Here is a 12345-nt window from a genome sequence, read left to right as displayed (position 1 = left end):
CTACTGTGCTGGATATTGAGTACAGAGAAATCCAATATTGTCATGGGGGTGAAAGAGGACAGGAGACGGCAGAAGAAGATGAAATACCACAGAAAGTGCCCTCGCCCAAATAGCTGAATTGCAAGGGGAGATGCAAAGCCATGACACGAGGTTCTGGAGATCAAATCTAAGGGCAGTGTGGATAACTCATGCAGCACTTAAGGTGTCCTTTCCCATAAGGCCTGCACTTCTGTAGAATTTGGGAAGTGGCTGGTCAAATCATAAAATGGGACCTGAACTTATAGGGCCGAAAAGTGAGAGACTCCTTTTAGTCGCTTCTTACAACAGGCGGGGATACCTCGGGCCTATTCTAGGTATTCCCGCAGGGGGAGGGGAATACTGTTGCCTTAGTTTAATGTATTGTTGCCAAGAACCCACGTTACCTCAGACATCCAACCAATTCAAGGAAGCGAAAGAATTGATAACAGTGTGATTAGAGCCTGCGTCGTATTCCCTTTGGCTGGAAAGTCGGAGACTCTGAGGGAAAACAAAGTTGAACACATCCGCTGCGGCATCGGTGCAGGCGCGCAACTCTCCAGTGCGGCCCAGCAACATGCGAGTGTTAGCCGGTAACACTCTGAAATGGCAGGTACCGCTTGGAGCCGATGCTCCTAAGCACACCTGAGCCACAGGCTGACATCAAGGCCTTGTAGGATCATGTTCTATACTGACTTAATGATGACACCTTAGATGGATTACTTCAAATAAGCGTTGACTGTATTGTGGTCATGTTTTAAAGTCTGTTTGCTCCTTGACACCTATAGTGGCCACAGGCGTCATTCAAATGTTCATGATTTGTTGATAATGTAACAAAAAATACAATTCAAACAAGCAACAAATCCACTGCATTCAGTAAAAATTTGGATTCCAAAACGCAAATTCTTAAGAAGGAAATAAAAGGAAACTGGATTCATTTGAAATTGTATTTACTTCAAATGCGCATTTTTAAGATCGAATCTGATAGAGGTCGTCAATTTAGTAGCAAGTTCGCTCCTGGTATGAGAGAATTAGCAGCTACATTTATCATAGATGCCTAGGGGACGCCCGGATGTGTAGAAATTAGTACACCCTATGTGGAGGCTTCTCTCATGTGCCCCATTACTTCAATTGCGGTGCTATTAAAACAAATTTAGCACAACACATTCTTTCGCAAAAAACTGAAGTGAACACTTTACAATGCAATAAGTTGACTTAACACACAAGAAAACATTTTCCGAGTACTCGTGAAAAAAAGTTCTAACCTTTCACGTCATGAAAAGAAACCGTGCAATGTCAAAAGAAATATAAGAAGTTGTCTTTGATAATCAGAATCAGATTTGTTTTTTTATGTATTGCCTAAATGACAATCTTCCCCTCCAAAGAATCATAGCTTCATCTATTGATAAATATCTTCAGGGGTAATACACTTGAGACATTTTCATGTTAAAATAACCCAATATAAGAACTATTAACATTGCAGCACGTCAGCAATCATGAATAATTTAATGATTATAAAGAATCCGCCTCAATTGCAGATAGAAACCGGACGTTGACCTAGGTTTTGGCGTGGAAAACCACGCCTTCTTCTGAACACACTAAAACTACAAACTCCCTAAAGAGGCATGGTCCAACATTAATACAGAACACCCAAAAGGGCAAAAGACTCACATAAAATGTAAAACAAATGGTATGTGTATACCATGCCAATAGCTGTACTTAGCTCAAACGTTAGAAGTGTGCTTCCTCACCCCTTCATCGTCCTTAATATCTAATGACTGACAGTGGTCACTTTGAATAGTGCTATCACATATGTACCAAAATACTGTAAAAAGAACCTAAAACTAAACTAGTTTCTTAAAATCAGGTACTTGAGGTACTGAACCATGAAGCTTAATCAAGTGAGGTCTGTGAAAGCATATAGCGTGGAACAGACAAACTACCTTTATGTTCTAATCGCTATTGACTTGAAAAGGTCAAATAATGTAATGGGCTTAATATACATGCGTCAAAGGATGTACATCACTTTCATCGCCCTTATTATCTATTGACCGACAGAGATCAAAGTGATTGGTGCTATCAGGTGTTACCAGAATGGTATGCAAAGTTATGTGTGTATGCATGATGAGACGTATGACGTCACTTTAACGTTTTTATGGCCGTGAGCCATTTGTTCAAGATGTTCAGCGAAGGTGGAACCTCACGTACCGTCGCCACTTCTGGTGGGAATATGTTCCTTTTATCTAGTAGCTAGAGCTCGACCTGTTTGACCGATATAATATTTCGGACAGTCACCGCAGGTAATTTTGTAAATTCCAGACAGAGAAAGTTTATCACCAGCAAATTGTAAAGAGTGGATTAGGTTCTTTATCAAATTATTAGTGGAGAAGGCTACTCTAAATCCATAGGTTTTAAGTAAATGTCCTAATTTGTAACTTATTTTACTTATGAAAGGAACAGATATAATTGCATCACCTAATGTGGAAGCCACATTATTATTTTTATTTATTTTCTTACTGTACATTCGTCTTACTAAGTGTGAATTTAGCGATAGTTTCCCGCATAACTAATTCCATTTCTAGCGCCTCTGGGGAAAGGGGGCTAGCCATGGCACAATGTAGACTTGAATGAAAGAAAGCCACTTTTTGGGCTTGTGGATGTGCAGAGTCAGCAGGAATAATGTTATCAGAATATGTATTTTTTCCATTCTGGTAACATCTGATAGTACTAATCACTTTCACCTCTGTCGGTCAATAGATAATAAGGGCGATGAAAGTGACGTTGTACATCCTTTCACGCAATTACATTAAACCTGTCATACTAATTTGACCCTTTTCTGGTCAATAGCGCTTAGAACTTAATATAGTAACTTTACATGCTTATCCAAGCGTAGTTATCAAATACTATCACCGACCCCAAGTAATTGAAAAATGGGTTATTCATCCCCATGTTTTTAGCCTGCTTCTAGCTGATGGTATTTTGTCTGTCCTGCATGCATGCATTTTGACCATCCGTGGAATTTGCTATCCCACATATACAGGGTGTCCCAGCTATCTTGTCCACCCAAAATATCTCTGGAACAACAACAGCTATTGGAAAACGACTTTCACCGGTATCAATGTAGGGCTGGGGCCCACGAATGTACATATTTGGAAACATTCTAAAGCGAAAGCATATGTGTTTTTTAACACAAACTTATGTTTTTTTTAAATGGACCTCCTATATTTTTTCTTCAGCAATCCATAGCATGACAAAGCACATACACAATGGTGTTGATTGCATCGCAATATTCCCATTACATCCCGAGATATTAAGATGCGAAGTTGACACTTGAAACACCCGACATGCGCTGCTAGCGCACGTCCTGAGGCTCAAGGTGTGAACCCCATACTGCCCATAATCGCAGCAGACCGTATTACTCGTTTCGGACCTCTTGATAAGTATGGAGGTGTGATTACACATGTCAATCACATCGCGATTACGGGCAGCATGGGGTTCACACCTGAGTCTTAGGACGTGCGCTAGCAGCGCATGTCGGGTGTTTCAAGCGTCAACTTCACGTCTCAATATCTCGGGATGTAATGGGAAAATTGCGATGCAATCAACGCCATTGTGTATGTGCTTTGTCATGCTATGGATTGCTGAAGAAAAAATATAGGAGGTCCATTTAGAAAAACATAAGTTTGTGTTAAAAAACACATATGCTTTCACTTTAGAATGTTTCCAAATATGTACATTCATGGGCCCCAGCCCTACATTGATACCGGTGAAAGTCGTTTTCCAATAGCTGTTGTTGTTCCAGAGATATTTTGGGTGGACAAGATAGCTGGGACACCCTGTATAGTTTCAGCCTATCCATGTTCTATAGTTCTATAAAATCATCCTTGAGCTAGGACATTATACATACACATGCATTAACTTCCTGTGCCTTCAACCCGGTCATCGGATCACCTTCGTAACACATTTTATGCCAATCACATGGAAGAAGACGATTTCTCAATTTGCGCATGTGCGTTCCTTTCCGACATTCTCACAACCTAGCCACCGGCGTCACCTCAGTTGACCTGAGAGCCCGTGGCCCACCAAACGTTGGCTGGGGTGAGGAAGCACACTTCTGACGTTTGAGCTAAGTACAGCTATTGACATGGTACAAACATACCATTTATTTTACATTTTATGTGAGTCTTTTGCCCTTTTCGGTGTTCTGTATTAATGTTGGACCATGCCTCTTCAGGCAGTTTGTAGTTTTAATATATTCTGAAGAAGGCGTGGTTATCCGCGCCGAAACCTAGGTCAACATCCGGTTTCTATTTGCAGTCGAGGCAGATTCTTTATAGTCATTAATCCAATATAGGTCGTATCTTATATAAACGATCGTCTGGTTTCGGGTTTCCTGGAAGTGGATTTTTTGAAAAATGCGGAGAGCGTAATATGCTCAAATACTGGTCTCTGCTTATACTCATCGCTACTCCTCTATTCCCAAACAGCGGTTCTTTCTTCCAGTAGCATGAAACGAAATTTTTTTTTCATTGATTATACACAAAGAAGTGCCCACATGGGTGAAGGGTTGCAGGGTGTCATTCTTTGGACCTTAACCTACAGCACTGTATAGATTGTTTCTGAAAATCGATCCCACCGCTGGGCATTGGTCATTTTGGGAAACAAATGAAACTTGAATCTGGATGATGCGACACGGATATGAGATAGACTGCAAATCCAGCTGGTAGTTAACCACTTCATTTCGTCAGTGGATGTAACATTGAATGGTAACATTTGATTAAATGATTATACTGTTATTTATCAGTAGGTTTAATATATGCAGAAGTAAGAATATAGTACCCAGAGACCTTTACATACCTAGTATCATTATAAAATTTGCACAGTACATTCCATTCGCATTTGCATACTTCAGCCCCAACACTGGAAAGTTAACCATTAAAAGGGTAAATTGGACATACTCTGTCAACAAGTATTGAATATGCACAAAATTTTAGGTTGGCATAATGACCAACAAACTTTAATTAGGAATGGCTATTCCCATAAGAACTGTTTCCAATGGAATAACTTTCAAATTTGCATCCTGAATGATTATTGGAATAATCTGTGAACTTTGCATTTTCTCTTTCAATACCAATGCTTCTGAACCCCAAAGATGGAAACTCATCAGTCAACAGCATGCATTTCTCTCTAACTATCTACTTCTCTATTATGATGATGATGAAATGACATATGATGTTTAACATTCATGCGACATACAGCTTGGGACTAACAGTTAAAAAACTGTCACTTTCAGTAACCACTGTGTCAATAATACTGCCAGAATGCTATGATGAGTATGGATGAGAGTTTTAATAGTAAAGGATTAGTGTGGAGAAACAACACTTGAACAGAAAATGGACTTTAAACAATTATCACCTTCAATAGTGATCAAATTATGGTTGAGGCAGCTGAATATAAAGTACTATATGTTGAATATAATAGAGGAAAACATTCCACGTGGGAAAAATATATCGAAAAACAAAGATGATGTGACTTACCAAACGAAAGCACTGGCACGTCGATAGACACACAAACAAACACAAACATACACGCAAACTTCTAGCTTTTGCAACCAACGGTTGCTTCGTCAGGAAAGAGGGAAGGAGAGGGAAAGACGAAAGGATGTGGGTTTTAAGGGAGGGGGTAAGGAGTCATTCCAATCCCGGGAGCGGAAAGACTTACCTTAGGGGGAAAAAAGGATGGGTATACACTCGCACACACACACACACACACACACATATCCATCCACACATATACAGACATAAGCAGACATATTCAAAGGCAAAGAGTTTGAATATCTCTGCTTGTGTCTGTATATGTGTGGATGGATATGTGTGTGTGTGTGTGCAGTGTATACCCGTCCTTTTTTCCGCCTAAGGTAAGTCTTTCTGCTCCCGGGATTGGAGTGACTCCTTACCCTCTCCCTTAAAACCCACATCCTTTCGTCTTTCCCTCTTTCCTGACGAAGCAACCGTTGGTTGCGAAAGCTAGAATTTTGTGTGTATGTTTGTGTTTGTTTGTGTGTCTATCGACGTGCCAGCGCTTTCGTTTGGTAAGTCACATCATCTTTGTTTTTAGATGTACTATATGTTGATGTAAATAAGAAAAAGAAACTATCCTATTACCTCAGCATAAAATGATACCAGTACCAAGTTTGCTATGCACAGACGTAAGAGTAATTACGCACAATAAGTGGAACTGGGGAAAAAAAGCAACTGAAACATCTTTACTGTGACAAAAGGTGACCAGGACTGTTCAATATTAGAGATGTAACTGCAATTCCTCTATAGAGAATAAGGGTGAATCAAACCGTTCATTATCAAAAGTTGGCTTTGACCCCTGATATAATGGTGATAGGGTATTATTACTTTACATATGGACAATGTAACTGATGGTGTTGGTTGAGGTGGCACTATCCAGCGGGAAACTTCAATGTCAGGAGTGTTGTTGGAAGTGCTGTTACATTTGCAAAAGGTCACTACGTGTGCCAAATGTGTGATGGCTCCAATTGTGCAGTTTAACAGCCATTTGTTGACAAATGAGATGCGTGAGACGATGTGCACCATCACTTTACTCCAGAGATATTGTATATTGGTGGAATGGGTTGAGTTTGAAAATTGTAGAAAAGGTATAAAAATGATTAATGTGGCTCCTTCCTGTACCAGCAAAAGTTTTATGTGGCACTGTTGGGAGGATAATTTGAGAAGATCAATTCAGTGGGAAACCTAGTTCAAATAATTGAGGCAGGCATTACTGTTTATTTGACAACTTATTTTTGGTATCATTCAGCTGAATTGTTTTGTGCCCACAAAATCGGCATCCTGTTGATTGGGGTGGGGGAAGTAAAGTTATATGTTCTTAAGACTTTTCTGTTGGTTATGGTTTATTTGGAAAGTGTGTTTGATGGTGGGGTTTTTTAAATTTCTTTTTAGGGGACTGGTTTGTACATATCTTTTTTTTTTTTGGGGGGGGGGGGGGAGATAGAAGGGATCAAGGGTCCCCCCCCCCCCCTTGTAGGTTTCACTTTCGCTAAATACTTAAAGTGCAGATAATAAAACTGATCTTTTTCATAACTGGCTTGTTATTTTTCAGATACTGTTTCATGCCTGTTTGGTAATCCATAAAGTTAATTTTAGCTATTGGAGTCCCATGGTTAAATGCAAATAACAACCCTGAGACAACCAAAGCCGTGGGATAATGATATGCATGTACACAGACGGCAGAACAATCATAACACAGGCAGCAGTAGAATCACATACACAAGATACAACAGCCTAGTGCATTGGTGGAGCTGTCATTTGTACTCATGTGCTCCACATGAAAAGTTGTCAGACATGATTATGGTTGCACAACTGGAATTAATTGACTTTGAATGTGGAATGGTAGTTGGAACTAGATGCATGGGGCATTCCAGTTTGGAAATCATTGGGGAATTCAATATTCTGAGATTTACAGTATGATGAGTGTGCCAAAAATACCAAATTTCAGACATTACTTCTCACTATGCACAATGCAGCAGCCAATGACCTTTACTTACTGACTGTTGGACCTAGACGACTGGAAAACCGTTCCCTGGACAGACGAGTCCCAATTTCACTTGGTAAGAGCTGGTTGTAAGGTTTGAGTGTGGCGTAGATCCCATAAAGCCACAGACCCAAATTGTCAACAATGTACTGTGAAAGCTGGTGGTGGCTCCATTAGCTGTGGGCTGTGTTTACATGGAATGAACCAGGCCTTTTGGCCCAACTGAACCGATCATTGACTGGAAATGGTTATGTTCAGCTACTTGGAGACGGTTTTCAGTCATTCATGGACTTCAGGTTCCCAATCATGTCATAGGGTCACAATTGTTTGTAACTGGTTTCAAGACCATTCTGGGCAATTCGAGAGAATGACTGGGCCACCCAGATTGCCCATAACAAATACCACGGAACACATATGGGACCTAATCAAGAGGTCAGTTCAAGTGCAAAATTCTGGAATGGCCACACTTTTGCAATTAAGGATGGCTAAAGAGGCGGTATGGCTCAATATTTCTGTGGGGACTTCCAACAACTTGTGGAATCCATGCCACGTCGAGCTGCTGCACTACACCAGGCAAAAGCAGGTCTGACACAATATTAAGAGATATCCCATTACTTTCTGTCACCTCAGTGTATATCAGATTCACATAGTACATGACTTGTTATGTTTTGGGTGCCATCCTTTCACACTTGGTGAGTATGAGAGTTCATTTTAACTTAATTTATCAAAACCAGTATTCATGTTATTTTTCCCCCTGCGTGGATATCTCACTGCTTTTTCAACTAAAAAAAAAACTGTTACATTTCAACTTGAGGCTACAGCTATGCTGCAGATCACTCTGACACCACTACCTAGATCCCAAAAAACCAATATAGATGCATAAGAAATATCGTTAAGTGTTCTGCTCCCTGTCTCTCTCTGTGCGTGTGCACATATGTTATCACATGACACATCATCAGCATGTCATGGAATGAGGCCGAAGTCAGGAATTGGTAGGTTCCGTTATTACCGACATTAACAACTGATTTTAACGTCAAATGACTAAATGTATATGTGAGTTTTGTGTATGTAGAAAACATAATATTTACTTTTAGGTGCTACTGATTACATACAGCAGACTAGCTACCAAGTCTACCCACATTAATGTGGATATTTTTTTCCAAGAAACTCATATCAGAAGTTACTGAAAGACAAATACACCCATTCTTAGCCTATAATACATATTTCTGAACTATCATTCTTACCCTTTGTATTCTGAAAAGTTAATGGTTGTTCACCGTGAATGGCTCACGCAAACCTGAGGCACACCACATCGAAATAGAGCCCGCCCCCCCCAAATGACACACTTGTCACAAGTTTGTGACACTATGGTTTGATTTTTAGTGTCAGACCTTTCAGTAGCTGAATGTTCATTGGTGGTGTTTGTTTTTGTTGTGTAAACAGTAGCACAGTTCTGTTTCCCTTCTACAGTTTGTAAGAAATATATTATCTCTACAAAAATTTCAAAATGCAAAATGCCAGACGATGGAGACTACAAAAGGTGCGACTGTTGTTCTACAGTTACTTGAGGAGAAAGAGGAGTTAGAGGTGTGATCTGATTAAAATGATAAAGAAATTGGTTGATTGCAAGTTCCCATAATATTGAGTAAGCCCAAGAGGTGAGTGATAGGGAAATAGATTGTTTGTCTCAAATGAGTGATAAGGACACAGCCAGTTCATCTAAATTTATTATGGAAAAGGTTGTAAAACAAGATGGGACATATAAGTTGCCCGATAAAATGTGTGTATTCCAGCAAGAAACATAATTATTCATCTTCCCAAAAGCAAAAGTTGGGTTTGTTTGGTCAAGGTTGCAATATACGACATAATGCACATTATTGTTTCCAGATGTAATATGTACACTGAAAACATTTGTTCAATTACCAGAGCAGCAGATGCGTGTTTCACAGACAGCATAGAAATTAGATCTCTCATCAGCATCCTTTATGCCACTGACTGCATTGTTCAAGATAGCTCCAATCAGAGACGTACTTGAAGTTATTGTTTGTAAGTTTAGCGATTCTCTCTTTCGTAATGTGTAACCAGACTCTGTTTATCAGGGAGAACTGCTGCCATGGGCAGTACATACCCAATAAGCCTGCAAAATACACATTAAAATATATTCTCTTGTTCGTGCTAAAACTGGCTAAACTATTAATTTGGAACAACTTATTGGATGACAGCCTGCAGGAAAGTTTTGTGTCAGTAATGCTGCTAGTGATGATGTGTTGAGATAAGTGGAACCCACTTCTGGAACAGGAATGTAACAGATGACAATTTGTTCAGCAATGTGAAGTTGGCTCAGAGACTGTTGGAAGAAAAGAAATGCCTGTACATGAGGTCAATGACAAAGGCAAGAAGAGAGGTTCCAAAATAAACACTCCCAATAAGAGTGTAGGCATATACTACTTGGTGCTTTCAGTAACAAATGGTCCAATGTCATGTCATCCAATGAAAAATAAAACTGTCGCTATATCCACCACGAGCCACGATGATGCAACTGATGACAGTACTGACAGTATGTGGAAACCTCAATTTGTCACATTTTGTAATTTCACGAAAATTGGACTCAATCTGCGTGGTTCAGTTGTGTTATACATCTGGTGTTGCTGGGACAAAATGAGATGATGGCTCAGGGTTTTGTTTTTTAATCTTCTGAATATATGTGCAATAGTGAAAACAAACACCAGCTTATCTCAGTTGTCACAAAGATTTTTTTTTTTTTTTTTTTTTTTTTTCGTGGGAGTGGTGTCACCTGGGAAATGATTAAACCTATAACAAGTTGGTCTTGTGGAAGAGGGTATTGTCTATCTTAAGAACCATTGGGCTGCAGATGGCATTGCCGTGTCTGTGGAAGATGAAAACGACAAGGAAGTGGTGCTTGAAATTTAAGAATACGAACCATCTGAAAGATATTTGTGTAACATTCTTGTAATCTGTCTCGTGGTTATGAATAAAAAAATCCGTTATATTCAGTACAACGCCGTGTACAATCTAAAGTATAACATGTTGTTACTATTTTATCAAATTAATGCAAACATTATCACTTAAAAATGTTTTTCTTTATTCTAGCTTCATTTTAATTGGTGGGCGACACCTGCCACCAACGCGCTTAATTACGTAACAGAAACTTACTTCTTTATTACCGTCTCACGCTGGATTAATTCTGTTAAACCGGTGTTGCATATATCGCGCTGTTCAACGGTAAGTTATACGTCGGGGCACTATATCTAGATTAAATGTGTTGACGAAAGTACAAAAAATAGTAATTATTCGTGCTGCAGACCTTTTCTTTTGCGTTTTCCACACTCTGCCAGACTTTGGGCGTCCTCTGACAACTTTAGGAACATCAACCTCGTTCTCGGAGCTGGAGTCTTCTGATGCACCGTTATTTCTTTTACCACCTAGTTCACTGGACGATAGTACATCTTCCACTTTTAACACTTTTTCAACGGATTCTACACCCATGATGTCAGCAACCCAAACATAAACAACAAATTGAACTCACGTGCAACAATTCAGATTAATCAAAGATACAAGACTAACCAGAGATGATGGCGTCAGTGAGGGACTATTCGCGCCAGTAAAACGCCTGGCTGCGCGGCGTTCCGAACCGGAGAAGGGTTGCAAGTTTGCACGGCAGAGTACTGTGGAGAGCTGCATCAAACCAGTCTTCGCACTGAAGTTCACAATAACAACATTGTTATGAAACTTTCATATCAGCGCACATTCAGCTGCAGAGTGAAAATCTCATTCTGGAAACATTGTTATGGTTGCTAAATATTCTATTAAAAATTCTATTAAATATTCTATTGCTTGCTTATTATATTAGTTTTAAAAAACGGGTCTCCATAACATATTAAACGAGTGCTTACAGGAGTTTCAAAGTTTACATTCTTTATGATTCTAATGGGCTTTTTTTGTATTCTGAAAACTCGTTTAGCAGCTGCCAAATTGCTGCAGAATATGACACCATATTTAAGGTGGGAAAGAAAGGTGGCGTGAATGGTACTCTTAATTGTTCTTTCACATGACATCCATATTTTAAATAACATGGAATCTGATGCTGCTTACATTTTCCATCGCAAATGCAGTGACGGGCAGCTAGTTATATACCTGCATCTTAAAATGACATGGTAGTCACACCTTCATTAGGTATATAGCAGGCTATTAAAAGTGGTTTTTTCATTCATAAATCAGGAACCACTGTAAGTAAAAAAACAGTTGCTTATATGTTTCACTTTTTTCTATTAAAATTTTCTTGTTTGTATTAGTCTCTTTGGATACTATACTATACTTGCTTACAAGTTTCACTTTTTTCTATTAAAACTGTCTTCTTTGTATTAGTCTATGCTGTACACTAACAGTATTCTTGTGGAAAAGTGAAACAGTGAGGATTATCAAAGGAATACTGAATAGGTGACTGAATCACATAGGTCACCGTATTCAGTGATTTACAACATTAACTGTAACACCATTGTAAGCTAAAAAAATGTCTTAGTCCAAAAGCAAACAAAAGTTGCGTGAGTTATTATCAGAACGACGTGATGTAGTCAGGCTTGACACAACTTATGGTAGAAATCTAGATTTCGCTTTTAAAGTTAATAAATCCCAATAGTTTTAACTTCGCTGGGATGTGGATGTCAGTGATCTACCTTTACCAGTTACATAGATGCCAAGAAAAATATGAGTTTCATGACTTACATTAAACGCTAACAGAGAAGTGTT

The 12345-nt window shown here is 39.2% G+C and overlaps 1 protein-coding gene across 1 annotated transcript in view; it reads right to left on the bottom strand.

The window, feature by feature from the left end:
* LOC124545025 (coiled-coil domain-containing protein 86) overlaps positions 1–11161 on the bottom strand; it is a 35511-nt gene extending 24350 nt beyond the window's left edge. Inside the window, exon 1 of the mRNA XM_047123807.1 lies at positions 10904–11161. Coding sequence (XP_046979763.1) covers positions 10904–11085 — 182 coding nt within the window. The 5' untranslated portion in view covers positions 11086–11161. The remainder of the gene's footprint in view (positions 1–10903) is intronic.
* Positions 11162–12345: the final 1184 nt, after the last annotated feature.

Source organism: Schistocerca americana, chromosome 8, assembly GCF_021461395.2.
Source record: "Schistocerca americana isolate TAMUIC-IGC-003095 chromosome 8, iqSchAmer2.1, whole genome shotgun sequence".
Lineage (NCBI taxonomy): Eukaryota > Metazoa > Arthropoda > Insecta > Orthoptera > Acrididae > Schistocerca > Schistocerca americana.
Note: the sequence above shows the minus strand (reverse complement) of the source record. Positions and strands in the feature narration are given on the sequence as shown.